This window comes from Leuresthes tenuis, unplaced genomic scaffold (genome assembly GCF_036924035.1).
Source record: "Leuresthes tenuis unplaced genomic scaffold, fLeuTen1.0.hap1 SCAF_17, whole genome shotgun sequence".
In the NCBI taxonomy this organism is placed as follows: Eukaryota; Metazoa; Chordata; class Actinopteri; order Atheriniformes; family Atherinopsidae; genus Leuresthes; species Leuresthes tenuis.
Window position 1 is genome coordinate 10,425,623 of NW_027325371.1, and position 19,197 is coordinate 10,444,819.

Consider the following 19,197-nt stretch of genomic DNA (forward strand, 5'->3'; position numbering starts at 1 on the left):
AAAGCTTGACATTCCAGGCTCAGAATATCATTCTGTCTTCAACCCCAGATGAATGAAACATCCCATCAGTTTTCAGTATGAAAATGTTGACAGCAGACTGAAAATAAGTGTCCTTGTTTTTTGCAAACTGGGCAATTCTGTTGTTGTTTATCACTCAGATCACAGAGACAGCTTTCCAAGACGAATGGATGACTGAATGGATGTGGAGGAGAGCAGTAGCCAGCTTTGCTATACTGAGAAGAGATGATGGGTGTGCATCAGGGAGTACGACCAACACTGGCAGTGGTTTATGCTGACTCTCCAATGATCCATCTACTACAATCTGTAACTAATCAATCTAAAGTTAGAGACAACAAAAAGAGAACACACTAAACATAAACAGTAATTGTTCTATGTAAGTGCATATAGCACAAGTCACAGTTTGGGCTTCTAGATGGTTATTCAAAATATCTGGTGCATATTACCCCTGTACAAGTTATCACTGCTACAGCAAGATCCCACAAATCTAAATATGTAAATACATAGCATGACTGTGTTACTATATATATAATACAATAACATGTGGAGATAAGAGACAACTCAATGTTTTAACTCTCAACATATTACATATTCAAATAATTGTTAAAGCAACTTGATCATGAATTTTAGGTAGATCAGAAAGCAATTTTCCATCACGGTCAAGACCAATCTTCCTTAAATGTAAGAGAACTGTCGGCTAAACTTTTTTGTCTTCTTGTTGGCGATTCATTTAAGGACCATTTCTGTGAAACCTCTACTCATTTGGATGCTAAGGCTGCCCTTCTCTCACCCCACAAGCATCAAGCCTCATTTTCATCTAAATAAGAATCGATCTCTCCTGCTGTGTGCCATCCTCCCTTACTCACAACTCTCACGGTCACAACCCCACTTGTCTTCTCTGTGCTTGTCCTTTTGCTCTCCACTTACTCTCCTTGACTACAACCATAAGGGAAATCCACCCTACTTCACATTGGGGATCATAACTGCACGGAAAGTCATCTACTGCAGTATTTCCAGGGAAAAGGGGTAATCTTGGCACCGTAATAATCAAAAGTATGAATTAAGTATGAACTTTAATGAGTGAATGGGATTGAGAGATATGTGATAGCTACCAGAGCTTTGACTGACTGGTACAATGTCAGAGCTTCGTTCTGCATCAGTGACCAAGCCAAGCAAGACACAGGGGTGAGTCGCTATGGGGGAGGGGCCTCCTCCTGAATGGTCAGGGGACACTGATAAAGTGAAATATAAACAGCACTAAAAGAGAGTAAATGTGGATGATCCTCTAAGAACTGCACATAAATTAAAACCTGAGTAAAATAAAAATCCTTGATCTCATGCTTTTTCCTGTTGAACAAGCCAATTTCACCACGAAAACTGTGAAATGTCAACAAAGATTTAGTAAAACTTTATTTCAAATTGATACCACACATTTGTTCTTCGCCCTGCTTTTTGCACCACAGTTGAGAATACTGAAGAGAGCACCTGTCAATATTACAACTCCCATCTCAAATACATCCAAACATGTATTTCATCCATTTATATTTGGACAAAATCAGTTCTGGTTTCTGATGTCAATCACCACTGTTAACCATTAATTCCAAGAGATGGAGAATTCCTTTTTCAGTGTTTATTTTAGGAACAACCTATAGTCTTGCCTTGCAAAATATTGGTAACATTTCAGAGACATTTGCCTGTTTCTTAACAGCAAGCAGTCTAAATAGTTTCAGGATTTACCAATGAGAATGCACTTAATTAAGGCTTAACAGAAAATCCACACAGGCCATTCAACAAACTCTTCAAAATGTTGTGCATGGCCAACCTCTGCCACCTGCTGGCCAAACGCATGTATTACTTTCTGCTGACTTGACACAAAGCATAGTGCAGTTATTCATAAAAACAAATCAAAGAAGCACAGCACAAAGAAATACAAAACAAAAATATCCAGGAATCACAAAGTTAAACATAAAAGCTTCAGCTTTAAGTCCTGCAAAGGCCTGTTCCTGTACAGACACCAGGATACTTATGCTGTTGGAGTTGATAAAGGTGCCGACATGAGATTCCTGAGGAGGTCTGAAGAAAGATCCTGGAATCCTGCCTCTTCAGCTGGTAGGAGACAGTGATGAGTTTAAAAGTTAATTTGCTTAACCATCGCTGAATTTGCAAAAATAACAAAAAACAAGACAAAAGTCAAACAAAATTATTACCCAATCGGCCACTGGTCTCTTTCACCAATAATTGCGATTGGTCCTTGATGGAAAGAAGCTCTCTTATCATTTTGCACTGAGTGTCCATCTATAAGGCAAAGGATTTTTAAAAATGTACACACAGATCATAATAAATTCAGTACAGATAATCTACATAGCTGAGAAGATGTCATTAGCATACTTAACTTACAAACTAATTATAAAATGTACTTATAACTATGTTTATTCATTTGGCAGATGCTTTTACCCAAGGTGACTTACAGGTAGGCAGATAGGGTGAGGGGGTCTTGCCTAGGGACCCCTACTGGAGGTAGTACCTTTCATGCAGGGGATTTAAACCCTGGTCTCCCACATGAAAGGTTGCAATCATAGCACTACACTATCCAGCCCCCCTGGATTATCAGATTCAGCTTGGAAGAGTAACATTACCATTCATAAAAAGCCAATCACTCAAAAGCTACAAGTTACATTTGCTCCATTATGACTTGGCTATGTAAACCATAGCCAACTAAATCAGCTCAGTTAATATCATCATAACATCTGCTGTGTGTTTCATCACTCACAGCCAAAGTGTGCTTCTTCTATTGCAGTATTTTACCAAACACACCGCCAAGGTGGTAAGAACAATATGCCATTAAAAATAATAATAATCCCGATTTAAACTGCTAAAATAATAATTTCTACAAATTATAAACATCTAGTCAGAGATTTACTTATGTAAATGGCATGGCAATGTTAGGCTTGCGATTATTTATTTGAATTGATCTTTTACAGGGGCAGTGACTGTACAATTTAAAGCTGAAATCTTTACTAGAGCAAAAAAATTTAAGTTATTATATTTTATGAAAATGGCAGAGGTTTCAAATTGATATTAAGAACATACATGATGTGGATGAATGTACCTCGGCAGGTTGAACTGAACAAGATGCTTTTCAAATGAATACGTCATCCTCAGCCTTCTGCAAAGCTTAAAGACCTGACCCATTCATTTGAATCAGGTGTGCTGGAGCAGGTAACTATACCGCAGCTTCAGGCAGAAGGTTGGATATTTGACCACTCTTCTTGGTAGAACTGGCTGAGTTTCATAAAACTAGTTCTTTGCTAGTTCCTGTCAAAGATCCTACTTTTCAGCAGTATAAATAATTTGATGATGTATTTTGAGATAAATTTAGATTTTTTTAACCTATGTTTATTTCTGACTCTGTGCTGACTAAAGAAAAAAAAACACACTTAATATAAATCTTTGCACTGTATCCTTTTCCTATCAAATATGTAATTTTGTACGATCATTCTGCCCGAGAGAAGGAAGATCTAAAACCGCAAATTGTTGCAAGCACACTGTTGCCATGTCACTACTGATATTCTTGTTTTGCTGGGTGCATCTACACTTCCAACTGGAACTAAGCATTTCAAATATTTCAATAATAATGAATAAAAAAAATCTACTTTCAAACATACAATCATTGCCATTGTATGCAGGACGGGTCGCTGCCTACAGAGAAGGCTGTGGTAGTCGGGTTTACTCTGTATGACAAGGTACTGTGAGGACTGGGCCATGGATGTAGAGTTTAAGGATATGCTTCCTGTCTCCTGCCCCATCTCAACCTTCCTGCAATGAATAATTTCAAATTTGAAAAGACAATATAACACTAGTAATAGTAATGGTATGGGATTCCTAAACGATAGTAAATGTGTTCACCTTTCCAGTTCCTCTGCTTTACTCTTGTGTTTGTTCAACAGTGCCTCCCAAGACTCACTTTCAGCCTGGAGCCTAAAACACATCACAAGTTGTAGGTCATGCCTCCCCTCCTCCTTACATATGAAAGTAGGAGTTCTGTGATAGCTTGGTAAGCATTATTTTTTATGAATAAGAATAAATAGTAACCTCCGGATAAAAGATTACAAAGAACATCATACCTGTCGATGGCGCTCTGGACATTTTCCATTGCTCTTTTCACAGCAGGTCCACTGGAACTGTAAGACAATTACAGCCAAACATTCAATGTTATATTGTGGGAAAAAAAAAAATAATTAAATCTGTATCATTCACAATGAGAACTGACTACAAAAAGAAACTTTTATGGTACCTAGCTGAACTTGAAGGAAGTTGAGGTGGTTCTTTGTTTCTGTTTTTGGTGAGGGAACCCCATTCTGCCTGGATGTGCTCAACTACATCAAACAAAAAATCCAAACATAAATGCAAACCAATAATCGAGTATCAGTAAATCACAGTCACCAGCAGCATGACTCAAGCTCATTGCATTGGATTCCACATACAGTAGGGGCTGAATAATTTAGCTCTACTGAATATATACTCAATGAAGCACGAACCTTGTTTTTGAAAAGACTCAAGTGAGATTTTTGGCACAGACTGAAGTGTATTTTGAGTTCTTTCCACTGCCAGCTAGAAACAAAACAGACGTGATCAGACAAAGAGTACACAAGTAATATATAACAACAATAACTTCATGAGCCAATAACCCAACACAACCAAGACCCTTACACTCTTTGCACTCATTTACAGCAGCAGCATCATTGGAATATCATTTGACACCTAAAGACTTTACGTCTTAATGGGTTTAAGTGAAAACTACTAAGACTGGACATTTTATTTTTCACACCGACATTTGAGTTTGACACATTACATTTAGTGAAAAATTTGTGGCTCCACTTACCATCATTGAAGCCTCCGAAAGTTTCTCAAGCCTCTCCTGCTGTGACAAGGATGTACTTATGCTCCTACACAAAGCTAGAGTAGATGTATAAATATGTATTTATTCTGTGGGAAACAAACACTCCATGATCATACTTTGGTGATTAAAATTAACAAAAACCAAACAAAAAAAGTCCCATATCTCACCCTGATATGGGTTAGGAAGGGCAGGGAGGGAACGTCGGGTTATGGTGGCTCTCCTCCAGGATTTTCTCCGTACGGTAGGGCTGACGGGGTCCTCCGAGTTTCCGGTCTGCATTTGAGGTTTGTCCGTCTCTAATTGTTCTCCTGCGTCTGACCTCTGTGCTGTGGGTGAGATGGAGTCGGTACGCGGAGACTTGGTTGGGGGAACTAAGCTTGGACTAGCGGAGGAGCATCTTTTCGTTGTCTGTGTCACTGGGTTGACCTTGGTGTGCAGCAGAACAAGAGCCAATGACTCAGTTAATTAAATCCATGAACTGCTGAGATGATGCAAACTTAAATGTTTTCAGCTTAAACTTCTTACTTCATTCGAGACTTCAGGAGAGGTGACACCTCCGCATCTTTAAGAATATGTATTGAATAAACCGACAACGGTTACAAAAAAATGTTAGCAAAACATATTCAAACAGAATAATTAAGTTATTTAGCCGACATGTTTACATTAGAAAGCCCTGCAAACTAAAACAATATGCCATCGACAAAACTTGGACAACTAAGACTAAAGTCCAATTTCTTTAAATGTTTTTACGACATTTTGTCAGGACAACACGATTATTAAAGATGAATTGCTAGTAGCACAAGCTTAAAAATAGGATACTTGCCCTTTTTTCTTCTTTTCCGCCATTTTAATTTCAAATAGATTTCCCCTCTGCGCGCTCAACAAACCAAGCTCAATGCGGCTAAGCATCATGGGAAATGTAGTGTACTGAGGGGGATTGAGGGTGAGGAACACAGAGCAGTTATTTATTATTTACAAAACGCTTACTTTGTAAGAATTGTGCTATAACAAGTTGTATATTATGTTCATTTAAAAAATCCACTAGAATGTGTGTAATCCACCACAGTGTGAAAAAAAGCATATAAAAAGGGTTGTATATTTTTTTTCTCACCATTCTTTCCAACCACCTCAATTAGAAACTATATAATTTAGTAATACAACTTAATGGAAAATCAATTGCAGACTGTGATCACAGAGTAGTTTGAAGAGTCGGCCATAGTGATATAAGAATTAAAGTCTAGTATATCGATTGAGGTCCCTCTGTATCAACTCAGGAGCAAGTACATATTTGTTCTGAAGGTAAGCTCCAACCGATTTCACACAGTAGAGACCGTATTGAAAACAGGTTGGACGTCTTGATTTTTCCCTTCTTTTTTTTTTTTTTTAATGACATTTTCAAATTTATTTTCTTTTTAGGATCTCAATGTTTAGAAACTTTCAAAAGCTTAGTAAAGATATCAGAAAATTACTTATGGCACAAACACATGGCAAATAAAAGCTAAAATGAAATGTAAATTAGAAAAAAAGTTCTCTCTTTGCAGCATATTTCTTTTTGTCTCTTTGTTATTTGCCTTGTGCTGGGCTGACGACCTGTACAGCTCATCGCCTGCTTCTCATCCCATGTCAGCAAAGGCAGGCTCGGTCCAGGCAAACATCAAAACTTGATGTAATTCAATCCTCAGACACATTTGATATTTGTCCCAAAAAAGTCAAGAGAATAACTGGCTCAGCAACTTCACAGCTTTAACCATGGTTTTGCTAACATATTTTCTCGTACACAATACAGGAAAGTTCCTGTCTCTGTTAGATAGTTCTGGTGTTTTTCATCATTCATTGAAATCTTGTTGCCTGAGTATTCTTGCTCAAAGGCCTTTTTTTAAAGTTCAGTATGCAATACTTTTTACATTGAAAAATTTACTGCAAACAGTTTATCTATCAAATCTGTCCATCTATAAAATTGTGAAGCTTTGCCCAGAAGATATAAGACAATTTAGCTCTACATTACATTATTTACTATCTCTATACAAACTCCAATTGTACAGGGCTACTGGTTGGCAGTTTTGATCTATTCTATGGAGTTTCACAGCTATCATCAGGTTGCAGTGCTTACTTCTGCACATCTCTTAATCACCATCATTATGGCACGAGAACTCCCCTGACAGGCACCATAGTGAGTAAGTTCTTATTCTTCCATCCTGTTGCTTGTAAAACATAGCGGCTGTCCAATTTTCAAGTGCTTGACAAGGAAAATTCAATTATTTTTTGTCCTTGCTGAGATGAGTTCAAAATTGCATCAAGACCTATAATCACTAAGTGCAGCCATCTGATGAATACAAACTGCCTGCAAATGCACAAGAGTATGAGAAAAGTCTAACATTAAAATGAAAAATAAACCATCTGAAATCTCTTCATGCTGATTTTTAAAGATGGTGTAATCGAGTATAAATTCTGTCTCAGCAGGGTCAAATATACCAATTTCCACAATTTCTTTAAAACAAAGACGAGGCGTTGGTTATTGGATAGATCACGAAAGAAAAGGCCAACTCTGATCAATGATTTTACTTACACCGATTAGTATGAAAAATCTCATGGTTAATTCTGAAATGCCAGAACAGGTGATCATTATAAAATATTCATCACAGTACAACGTGAGCCATGAGAAAAATACCACGCGTCATCTTTTATCTAAGTGTATGTCAGTCTCTTTTATCAATAAAAACACAGCAATTAATAAGGGGGTACAAGCATTTTCTCAGAAAATGACTGATGCGACAGCCTTCAGGCTGTATATTCATGACTGCATCAATTTCGTTTGTGGGAACCATTTGGACTCGATGGCCCACCCTATGCGTAGAACAGCTCTTAAATCAGTGTAACAGTGTTTATATAAATTACTCTTGCTTGTAAGTTCTTCTGCTTGCTTTTCATTCTCATATTTATACAAACATTTTTTGAAAAAGTACATATGAAAGATAAATGGCAGTTAGCCAATCACTTTGGTATCTGCATGTCTTGTAGATGAGCTGGCAGGTAAACACAAAGTTTGCAAATTTATAGTTATTTTTGATCAGCTGACGCTTAATGTAATGGCACTTTTGTTTCAGCCAGGCTCATATATCTCAGGATATAAAAGATTTGAAAAATCATAAACCCATGTACAGTTCAACTGTATTGTTAAACCTTGATCATTTTTTACTTACCAATTCCTGGAAACAGGATAACTCATGACAAATCGGACACATTTAGCTTTTCCATCAGTACTCGATGAAACACTTCGCAGACTTCTTAATTTGTATAAGTTTTTATAAGTTTGTTAAAGATCTTTTTCACTTTTTACAAAATCAAGGAGGAAAAAAAAAAAAAAAAAAAAATCCAAAACACTATTGCAATTCTCTTGGAGAATGCCCCTTTTTTGTGCCTGAAGGTTTCACTCTGGCTGGCACAATTTCACACTCCAGTCAATACTGCTGTCTTCATGGCCTTTTGTAGCAGTTGGGAGGGACAGACGAAGAGGAAGAAACGTAGAAAAAAACAAGTTATGAGAAAAAAAAAAATGATTTGAAACAGAGCCAATAAAAATTAGATACAAAGAGGGTTAGGGAGGAGCAAAGCAGTACGAAGGAAGGGATAAACAGAGCGAACAGTACTACATGCCATGACTGTTTCAGCTGTTTTGTGTATGTCACAACAGCTGTAATTCTCTTTCCCCTTCAAAGTCTTCTCTCCCTTTACAGTTTGGTTGATAAGGGCAGCGTTTGCTGTTGGCACTGAGTTCAAGAAGGCAGCCTGAGAGTTCCTTTGCCAAGCAGAAACTGCAGGACACGGTCCACCAGCAGAGCGGCGACAAAGTCCACCAGCAGAACTTGGGCTATGATTAATTTGAACTGCAACAAAGTAAACGGTAAGCAGGTTACAGTAGCTCATGAAGTGTAACATTATTACAAAGCACACATGGGAAAGATACCGTTAGCTTACCTCAGTTGGTATATCTACGAGAGCAAACTGTTCGTTAAATTCCGGTGAGGAACCAGTAAGAAGCCCCACAATAGCTAAACCTGACAGGGCGATACTCCACAAAAGTGGCCGATTCTCACTTAAAGATTCCATGAATGGGTGCCCCTGTCAAGAACAGAGAGGCTTTGAGTAGAACAATGATATACATAAAGAAGAAATAACAACTGCTAGAATCATTTAGAATAAGTACCTTGTAGTTGATGGCAAAGGTGGCCATCTGCATGGCCATTGACATTATGTACACGGTGCTGTTAATTAGACTGGGTTCAAACTCTTTATAAAGATCTACAAACTGCTCCACTCTGCAAGAAAGGATATGTTAAATGTTAGAATGTATTTATAAAATGTTCCCAATGAGCAAGACTACAAAGAGTTTTAACAATAATTAAAAAATTAAAAAATAAAATAAAAAAACAAGATTAGGAAAAAAATTAAATTAAATTAGATATGACAATTGAGTGAATAACAACAGAAATGTAAGCATTTGCTCAACAGTAAAATGTGTTTTAGAATGAGCACTCTCATCAAGTTCAGGTGGTATGAGCATGTGCAGAACTTTTCCTCACATCATGTGTCTGCCAGACATCTTACTTGCAACTGGCTTCAGCATGTTCAGAAAGAACATATTTATTCAAATCAGAGAGAGATCAACTTTTTATTCAGAAAAAAAAAACAATTTCCCAGTAGTCGCATAATCAAAAGGTTGACAAACTGTACCCTTCTCAAACTCAAACATTAAAATTTCATTTTTATTGAGCCGGATTGGACCCGTCTGGTCTGACTGAAGAGTTTATATGAGGAACTTTTGTCCTGACTGGAATAGGTTTCAGAAAAGTGGTATTCACATTTACGTTATATTTTAGGCTGATGTCAAATGTTATCAACTAGGCCGAATACTAATGAGCCCACTGCTAGAATTTGTGAGCGTAATCAGAACACACACCTGAATGTAATCTGACAGAACTGCTGTTTTTTTTGGGTTTTTTTTACTGCTCTGTCCTACTTTGTCTTACCTGGGTGGGCTTCTGGTTTGCGCCTCTTTGTAAAGGTACACAAGACTACAGAAGTGAACGGCGAACTGTAGCAGCACCGTCAACACTGTGTACAGATTGAAGATGTTTGGTAAGGGCCGCTCTCGTGACAATGTTTTCAGGGGCTGCATAAACAGGGGGAAAAGTTCTTATTTAGGTTGTTTTCAAAAATAGCAGAGATGTGTTAGATTTTAAAGTGATGGAAACTTATTTATTACTTATACTTATTTAAACTTGAATTTTCACCTTTGATCTCGAGATGAAGAGGAAACATCCGGCCAAGAGCAGGCCTTGCAGAGTTGCCTGGAAATCACTGAACTTGACTCCCTCGAGGTAGAGGACAGACTGACTGTAGGCCAGTACTAGAGCATTGAGAGCGAGGATCTTGAACATCTGGAGTGTTGTCACCAGAGTGCAACGGCCTTGCTTTATTACATGGCAGACTGGGGATTAAAAATATTCTTCAGCAGCAGGAAGCAGTTTCATGTCTGCATCTTTTCTCTAACTATGATTCGAGCTGAAATGACCAACAATGAGCTACTTACTGCACTGTATGGAGGAGAGCTTTGAGGTGAAGGGGGCAGCAATGGAGGCATCACCTAGTTTCACTACTTGTACCTGATCTTCTTCAAGTTCTCGTAGGACTTGACTGATCCTCTCCTGTCAGAGAAAAATATTGACATTTAGAGCAGAATACAAATTTAAGTTTAGAGCAGTCATTATTTTGTAGAGTAAAATAGGATGGCTCATCAGCACAGAGCCATGAAAACAAGTTTCAAGAAGAAGGCATTTGTAGTTTCTGGAAAAAAAGTGATGACCTTTTGTGCTGCGAGCTGCTCTTCTCTCTGGGCCATCACTCGCTGTCTGGCTGCCCTGGAGCTCAGTTTGGCTCCTGAACTGACAGGCGGTAAAGGTCTGGATTCTGATGTGGATGCCTCCTTTTCTCTTGTCCTCTTCTTTTTTTCAGGCATGCGTTCAGGGGCATTGGCTAACAGAGCAACACCTGTGGAAAAGCCAAACTATCATCACTTCTCAATGCTGAGGAGATTTACAGCAACTGAGAGTTTAATGATGACTGAGAAATCTTACCTATGTGAGCATGTTTAAGAGCTCCCACATCATTTGTGCCGTCACCGCACATCAATGTCACATAACCAAGCCCCTTTAGACTGGTGATCACAAACTCCTAAAATACATCAGGTGAATAAACCACAGTTACATACAGTCATATCCACATCCCATACACAATTGTACCGTCTGCTTGTATTTTTCAAACTGCATCTCAGTGAGCCCAAGAGATTTCTACCCATGTGTGATCCAATTATCTATCAAATAAAATGAGAAGCGTTCTCTAATTAAAATGTGTTCCTGTTGGCTGCATTGTAAAGGCACCTTACTCAGACTACTGTCTGTTTCTGTCTCGCTCTGTCTGTCATAGATGTCACTGCTTTAGAAAGTCTGCTCTTTGACAAAAACCACAACATCTCATATTGACCACAGAGGAGGAGGTTGAAGGAGGTCAATTTATTTTGTGGTCTAATTTCATTGTAGCTGTTGCTTATTTTCCATAACATAATTTCACGTTGCTGATGTTTCTACAGCTACTATTGCAATTTGGGAAAAATAAACAGAAAGAAGGTCATGACACACTGAATGGGATACAGAAATAAGGGTCTGTTATAATTGTTGGTTTTTAAAATGTGTTTTTTTTTTTAAGACCTACCTTCTGCTTTGGGCTGACACGGGCAAAGACTTGTATATGTGGCAGTAGGCTGTGGAGTAACCGGGGTTCACAGCTCAATCTGGCCAGCCCTTCCCCTGTTACACATAGGTCAAACTGGCGCACAAACGAAGAAACAGAGGGAGGTGGCAGTGATACAGATACACTGCCATCAATGGATTCCCACTGCCACTCACCTGGAAAAGGGAAAAAAAAAAAACATTGATGCAGAATTCTGTTCAGTCTATTTAAAACAACCACTGCAGTACTCTGGTAGCATATGTTATTGTATAGAGATACCCGTCTTACCCTGATTGGGGCTTGGCTGCAATATAAGTGTGTGCTCTTTCTGAATAAAGTGAAGCTCTCTTGCGACATGGCATGCAGTGAGAGGATTATCTCCTGTGATCATAACCACCTGAAAGAAGATGTGAGTAAAATTGCCCATCATAAAACCCTGTTTATTTGAATGTGTGTCTGCAGTTTTGCATTTACAACTTATTTACATGATGAGAAGCTTCTTGGATCTCCCTGATGACAGCCTTGCTGTCAGTCTTGAGTGGACAAGATACAACCATGAACCCAACAAAATGAAGATCACATTCCAGAGCATCTCGACTCATCTCCCGAACCTACGTGACCCAAAAAGATTCAGCTCAGTTTCTAACAGATCTGTTCTCAGACATGACATATCACACAGTCGATGAATTTTTGGACAAAGACTAAATATGAACCTGTTGATGACTCAGGTGTCCAATCTCCTTGTAGCCCAGGGCCAGCACTCTAGCGCCTTCCCGTGACATTTCTCTGTGGACTTCGTCATAACTTGCCGGACATTCTGAAAACTGCAGCCAGTCATGTTAGGTTTTACTCAACTGAGCTGGATGATGGGAGAGTATGGTTAAAAGATGGTGTCAGTATGTACCATTCCTCTAAGCGTTTCTGGAGCACCCTTGACAGTTGAGATGTAGCAGAGCTCAGTTGATCCTGGCTTCTCATAGGAGGCTAGCACTGACATCCTCTTCAGAGCACTAGCAAAATGGAAACGCTGGTGGATTTTTAGTCCCTGGCTTTTGATGCCTCGTGGGAACACCTTTTCATCTGATTTGAGAGATAAGAGTCACTAATGCACCTAATTTAGCTTTGTGTCTTTAAGAACAAATGTACCCAAATACTAGCACTTATACTTAAAGGAGATCTGATAAACTGCACTATTTTAAGATGCACTTTTCAAATTACAGGACCAAGTTTGATAATTGATGCTTAGCACTTAAAATTGTAGCACTTAAAATTGTAAATAATAAATTGTACATGACCTCTTGACAACACTGTGCATTTCGTGGGTACCTTTAGTAAGAGTCCAGTCAGCAGCAGTAAGCATGGCTTTCTCCAGTGGATCTCCCACCAGTTGTCCATCATCCAGAGTAACCAGTGAGTGACAGGTGGCCACTACCCGATGTGTCTCAACTGGTATCTCAGAGACAGGCATCACCTCCTTTCCTTCCCTGTCATTAACATAAAAATGAATTGATAACACCCTTATAATGCAAATACATGTCGACTTTAACAAACCAAAACTATAATACAATGCAATGCGTTTGTAATTTACTTTTTTTTTTTGTTTAAACTAAACTGTGATAATAGTAAACAGGTTTTACCTGAGGCCGGCTACCCCTCGTACAACCAGACTGTCACTGGTCAGTGTTCCTGTTTTATCAAAACAGCAAACCTCTACTTTCCCTGCAAATGGTATTCTGAAGGGCTCTGTGCAGAACACATCTGAGCAGAAGAAGAAGACTCAAATGAAACACTTGCTTTACAAACTTAATACTAGAAGCTGCGTCATAAGTTCCTGTGATAAATATTCTATAATCAAGCCAGAAAGAGAAATAAACATACGTACAAAGTTTAGCAAGCGCAATAAGAGACGTGTTAACTGCCAGAGAAAGCTCTATGGGGAGTTCTGGTGGAACCACTGAAGTGAGGATAAGAGTACACTCCAGAAACAGCTTGTAGCGATTCCGGCTGAGATCCTTGGTCCCTGAGGGGGGGATAAAAAACACAAACATCCTTTTTGGAATCAACTTCATCTCTCATCCCTACTTATTAGCAGTGACTTCGACTGTAATGATTTGCATAATTAATAAAAATCCCATCTTAATGAGCTGATTCTGTGCACCTCACCTTCTACCCACACATATACAGCAGCAGCTATCGCAAACACAAGCAGGAAGAGGATGAAGATGAAAGTCTCCAGGTTGTTAGCAGTCACTCTCTTCACACCAAAGAGAATGGTCCTCAACAGTTTACCCTGGAAGCAAGTTTGTCAACCCACATTATTTTGTATGACTTAACAACCCATTCACAATGTTTTCAAGAGTTAAAAACCAAAACACCAAATTATAAAAAGGAACATATCAGTCTAGAATCATTATGCAGCCTTTACCTGAGAGGTATAGAATCCTGTTCTGAGTACGTAGGCGACACAGCCGTTGTCTACAGCTAAACATAATGGAAAAGGTTTAAGAGCACACAACTCGTGTTAAACTTATTTTGACAAGTAATATGCATCCCTATAAACAGATAACTGAATAACGGGATAATAACTTACGCTTCAGTCCAGCACTGGCCTTTAAGGGTGGGCTATGCTGGACCACTTTTGTCCCACCAGAGATGACATGGAGACGAGAGTCTAACTGAAGATCCAGAATTCGCTCGGGGTCTAAGTCTTCCACTGGCTCCTGCATACAATATAATGTCGGTATTAGTGTGACAGTTTTATAATATGTGTTTAAACTATATGTTGTATCATCATCTGTACATTATGCTTGTTTCTAACCTTCATTTGTGGCACAGACTCTCCAGTCAGCATGGCCTCATCCACAATACAGCGACCCCTGAGAAGCAGCACATCACAAGGTACCAGGTTGTCCTGGGGCGAACGTCCTACAAGTTAGAGAATAAACATTTTAAACTTACACAAAGTGAAGTTGATGTTTAGGGTAAGAAGAATTGAAAACTTCCACTGGACACTTACCTATCGAGACGATGTCTCCAGGGACAAGTTCATCACTAGAAATGGGTCTCCACTTCCTGTTGCGATATACCTGTCATCAAGTACAGCCATTTAATTTGTTATACTTAAAACAAATGGGAAATAAACTGATGAGCCAGAAATTAAGACAACCAATGCCCAATATTCAATTGGTCCTTTGTCTGCTACTAAAGCAGCTTTGATCCTCTGACACAAGGCATCTCCTAGCTCTGAAGGTGTCCTGTTTCATATGACAACAAGATGTTATCCATAGATACTTCACTTGTAAGTCAGAAGTTTCAATTCAAGCTTGAACATATTTCCTCCTTGATCATCCCTGGATCACTGCCAGTAAGTTCTTATCATCTATCCCACGTAAAAGCCTCTTAGGTCTTTAAAACGGTTACAACTAATATACTCTACACCTCAACAAGTTTTCATAAGATAACCAAATATTACTCTCATCAATTGACACACGTTTATGCTCATTTGTGAATACTTTGAGACCTAATACTACACTATATTTTTTAATTAAAACTTTAATACAATAGCAACAAATAAGTCATGCAATGAATTCTTAATTTGACCAAGCTTACCTGAATCATGTAGGGCTTGTTTCCCATACGACGGATCTCTGACATATTCCTCATTTGCTGCTGGACCAGGGAGGCCTCGAATGCCACCAGCATGAACAGTGTGAAAACACTGTAGTACCAGTACTCATCCAGACACCACAGTCCCACACAGAACACCTGATGAATGGTACAGGGTAAATAAAACATTTTTAAAACATCCACTACAAAACCAGTCAGAATTTGAGCACAAACACAAACGTACCTGGAAAACAAAAAAGGGAGCCGTAGCCCTCTCTTTGAAGAGCTCCAGAAAGTCTGGCACCATCATCTCAGCGCGATTAGTGCCGTATCGTTTTTCTGCAGCTCTGAGCTCAGTCTCTTCCTGGTATCCACGCCATGACTGAAAGTAACCCATTGGGTTGTTGATGGGAAATGCTATTGTAAAGAAACATTTCTTCTCTTTGTAGTCAAAGATGTAGCGTATCTTTTGAAACTCAAAGGACAAAATCCTTTCCCCATCGTCGTCCTTTTGATCAGAAGAAGGGACAGAAAAAAGTTACAATTACAGCATTAAGGAAATGTAAAAACGTAAAGGTCTGCAGTGACAACAAGAAGAAAAAAAATCCCAAACCCTAACAGAATCACTTCCCCTTAAACAGTGGCTAATAGACAATGCAAAGAATTAATGATATCTGACAGGTGATCACAGCTTTGACACAACTGGTAAATAAGTGATTTCAAAACCTTGAGCTTTGTAGGTACAAAATGTAAGAAGTACATACAGCTATAGAATTACATCTATTAGAAATAACATATTTCTAATAGAGAGAACATGAAGCAATAAAATATGAACTAACCTTGTCCCTCTGTAGTGCAACAAGCTCAGCAGAACCATTGTTGGGGGTGGGAATGACCTTTGCCAGTGTAGCCTTATTTGGGTCTGGCTCCTGTATTTAAAAATGAACAGATGACAGATTCACACATATTGAAGAAACACTGACATGGTGCAACATACAGGCATTTTTTGTATGTAAATGTCTGGCACACTGTTAAAACCCATACTTAAAGGTCTTAATGTTCAACTAAATACCCCCCACCTACTCCAAAATATTGTAGCCACAAAAAACACAAGATACCCACTCTATAGGGAGTGTTTGGTTTACTCATTTTAGATCATTAATGTAGTTCTACTATACTGACCATATAGTTCATTGCATTTCAGCCAATATATTAGTCTAAATGCCTTCCTAGGTCCCAGTACTTGGTATTTCTACATCTGGGTCTATTCTGTCTCTGACCTTTAACCTCTATATAAATGGTATGGGGAAAAAAGCATATAAGAAAACAGATCTACATTGGAATATCCACACAATAATTGCTGTTGCTTATGTTTACCTTGGAACAAGTGAGCCAACAGTGCGCATGCACTGACCAATAACCTGAGAGTGCTGTAAGAACGTGCGCGATCCCGATTGCGGCTAACGCAAGGAGGCCTGCCTCCGGGTACTCGGAGGCACCATACACTCCCAACCACACATAAAGCCAGCACGGGTAGAGTACAGCCAGAAACGGAAGGACGGTGCCATGTAGCAGTCTGGGCCTTCGCCTATACAGCGTCACCGAGCTCACCAGCTCGTCGCCGGTGCTGCTGTCATGCTGGTTGTGGTTAACAGAGGGGGCTATTTGCAGCTCACCCGGTTCTCGTATTCCGTCTGTAGCCATACTCCCATCTTTCTTGGCGTCGTTCATTGTACTCTGCTCACCCTTTGGCCCCCTCTATCATCCACCACCACCCCGTCGTGCTGTAGCTAGTAAAAATTGGATTTTACACGCGATGCGGTGTGCTGTCCTGCTTTAAGAACCCGTTTACTGAATCGCCCGTTCTCCGACCGTAGCTTCCGCATACGTAAACACGCAAGTACACGTAATGTATAGCGCTAACAAGAGCCTTATAGAAGGAGACAGACGACACAGGATAACTCATCCCGAAATAACCTGAAAAAAACCCACTTTTTTTTCTTCTACACCGTTGAAATTTAATATTTCGGCAAGCCTAATCTCAAATTTAAAAAAATCCTTTATTTGGCAAAATATCAACCACTCGTTCATGCTTAAATTGTCCGAAGAATAAACTACCCCTTTAAAGAAATTATCGTAGGTATGGGGGTGTGGCCAAAAGTAATGACCAATGCAGACCTAAACCAATAAAATCAAAGAACTTCAGCACAATGTTTTATTTTCGTCCAATCAGATCTGAGTGTGCTTGTTGCAGTTCCTGGACTCACAAACATGGATCCACATGCAGAAACAGTGGGGGTATAACCTTTGTGAGCAGTTTCTTCGTTCGGTACAGCTCTTCATAGCAACATGTAAGAACTGCAAATCTGGATAATATCACGCCTAATTGAATAATTATTTATATTGTAGACAGAAGAGCTCTATACATGTAAAAATATATATATATATTTTTGCCAATATAACTAATGTACCTCGTGACGCTTTGCTGTTTATTATTGTGCTTGTTATGTGCCACAGCACGTTTATTAGGTTGATTATAGATGGCTGATTCAATGGACCTGTCTAAAATTACGATTTGTATATATCTGTCACCTTTTAGGCAAGCTGCTATGGAAATAACGGCAAGATACTGCCAGAAAGAAATGGAGTCATATGGGTCATGTGTGTCCTCCAACCCATCGACATGGCAGCAAAAGTGTCATGACCTAAAGATGAAGGTTTCACAATGCACATCTTCACAGTAAGGCAACTTATCTATTTACTCTCTCTAAGACATATGATTCTGGCCTACGTAGTAATTTAAAAACATTTTTTAATTCTTAATCCATAAACGTTTATAGTCCAGTGATCCAGAAGATCAGGCAGGACTGTTCCAGTGAGTTTGTGAAATTTGAGCAGTGCCTGAAAGAAAACCAGGATACACCTACCTCTTGCTCAGCACACGTGGCCCGCTTTCTGGGCTGTGCAGAAACAGTGAACCTCAGTGGAGTGGGTAAGTGCTTAATTAAAACAGTAAAAACGTCTGTATTATTAATGTGTATCACCTTTCATCATTTCTTTTTAAGAAAGTGAAGTGCCTTTCATATCACACTGGTCTGTTTATATTGGTTTTGCATTCTTGCACCGGACATATTGAGAGTTTCTGATACTAAAGCTCAGTATTGATAAATATAATTGATATGTTAGTAAAATTAATCAAACCCTGCACCATCTTTTAGAGAGATTTTTATTATAGAAAACATAAAAATGTCTTTCTTTTTTCAACAGCAACAGAACCAGTACCCCAGCCAAAGTAGGATTCAGTATTTTCCACCATGGGATCACACCTGTGTGTTCAGGAGCAGGGGTGTGATAGACATGTGTCACCCCCCCCCCAAAATTTATACTGGAATTATAGAGACTCTTGAAATCCCTTTTCTCTTGACTGTGAGTTAATGTGACTATTTGTAAAAAAAGAATTAAACTAATAAAGTGTTGCAATGCTACAGCTCTGTTAGCAGAACTTGTGGAACATTTTCTTACTTTATCATTATTTGATTTCTCAAGTAAATGTGAACATAACATTTATACTTGCCTCTATATAAGAAAGTATGGTTTGTGCTTTTTTTTTTTTATTGAACCATTTAGACTATGATTACTCATCTGGTGTCATCATCCTCTGTTTTCGGTTGATTTTGTTCCTTCCCACCATTGCCTTCTTTAGGTCTGAGTCATAGTCAAATATTAAACTGGAATGTATTGCTCCCACACAAACACTCCTTACTATACAATGACTGAGAAATTGGGAGTCTGGGAAGAAAGGATCAGGAGGAGACTTTCCACCTCTAATCAGCAGGACTACTGAGAGAGACAGAGGGAGGATGTTGAGTTATGAACGCTGTGACCAC

General features: G+C 39.0%; 3 protein-coding genes across 3 annotated transcripts; 1 reads left to right on the top strand and 2 right to left on the bottom strand.

The window, feature by feature from the left end:
- Positions 1-1,633: 1,633 nt before the first annotated feature.
- Positions 1,634-5,519, bottom strand: LOC140273842 (kinetochore-associated protein DSN1 homolog). The gene is made up of 10 exons (XM_072369515.1): positions 5,444-5,519; positions 5,086-5,344; positions 4,901-4,974; positions 4,557-4,629; positions 4,313-4,394; positions 4,143-4,199; positions 3,925-3,996; positions 3,684-3,834; positions 2,226-2,313; positions 1,634-2,124 (listed from the first exon to the last, which is right to left on the bottom strand). The coding sequence occupies exons 2-10, from the start codon at positions 5,195-5,197 to the stop codon at positions 2,042-2,044; spliced, it is 792 nt and encodes a 263-aa protein (XP_072225616.1). The 5' UTR covers positions 5,198-5,344; positions 5,444-5,519; the 3' UTR covers positions 1,634-2,041.
- A 2,076-nt stretch (positions 5,520-7,595) lies between these two features.
- On the bottom strand, positions 7,596-17,230 carry atp13a1 (ATPase 13A1). The gene is made up of 25 exons (XM_072369487.1): positions 16,688-17,230; positions 16,150-16,239; positions 15,555-15,818; positions 15,314-15,469; positions 14,721-14,790; positions 14,523-14,629; positions 14,295-14,424; positions 14,130-14,185; positions 13,868-13,994; positions 13,587-13,724; positions 13,342-13,462; positions 13,031-13,188; positions 12,609-12,784; positions 12,418-12,528; positions 12,190-12,315; positions 11,993-12,101; positions 11,687-11,880; positions 11,053-11,149; positions 10,782-10,966; positions 10,509-10,623; positions 10,210-10,406; positions 9,946-10,088; positions 9,123-9,234; positions 8,894-9,037; positions 7,596-8,802 (listed from the first exon to the last, which is right to left on the bottom strand). Exons 1-25 carry the CDS (start codon positions 17,039-17,041, stop codon positions 8,692-8,694), a joined length of 3,591 nt encoding a protein of 1,196 aa, XP_072225588.1. The 5' UTR covers positions 17,042-17,230; the 3' UTR covers positions 7,596-8,691.
- A 70-nt stretch (positions 17,231-17,300) lies between these two features.
- LOC140273845 (coiled-coil-helix-coiled-coil-helix domain-containing protein 5) lies at positions 17,301-18,766 on the top strand. The gene is made up of 4 exons (XM_072369518.1): positions 17,301-17,661; positions 17,910-18,050; positions 18,151-18,302; positions 18,578-18,766. Coding segments are annotated over exons 1-4 (324 nt in total). The 5' UTR covers positions 17,301-17,659; the 3' UTR covers positions 18,607-18,766.
- The last annotated feature ends 431 nt before the right edge of the window (positions 18,767-19,197 follow it).

Bases quoted from the DNA above. Each gene is read 5' to 3' on its own strand.
- LOC140273842 (XM_072369515.1), bottom strand. From the start codon at position 5,197: ATGCAGACCGGAAACTCGGAGGACCCCGTCAGCCCTACCGTACGGAGA. The intron at 4,630-4,900 runs GTAAGTGGAGCC...TTTTGTTTCTAG, and splicing joins TTTCGGAGGCTTCAATGATG to CTGGCAGTGGAAAGAACTCA. The intron at 3,835-3,924 runs GTGAACACATTT...TATTCATTGCAG, and splicing joins AAAGCAGAGGAACTGGAAAG to GAAGGTTGAGATGGGGCAGG.
- atp13a1 (XM_072369487.1), bottom strand. From the start codon at position 17,041: ATGAACGACGCCAAGAAAGATGGGAGTATGGCTACAGACGGAATACGA. The intron at 15,819-16,149 runs GTTAGTTCATAT...TCTGATCAAAAG, and splicing joins TTGCACTACAGAGGGACAAG to GACGACGATGGGGAAAGGAT. The intron at 10,407-10,508 runs GTAAGTAGCTCA...TTTAATCCCCAG, and splicing joins GCTCTCCTCCATACAGTGCA to TCTGCCATGTAATAAAGCAA.
- LOC140273845 (XM_072369518.1), top strand. The intron at 18,051-18,150 runs GTAAGGCAACTT...AAACGTTTATAG, and splicing joins TCACAATGCACATCTTCACA to TCCAGTGATCCAGAAGATCA. The intron at 18,303-18,577 runs GTAAGTGCTTAA...TTTTTTCAACAG, and splicing joins AGTGAACCTCAGTGGAGTGG to CAACAGAACCAGTACCCCAG.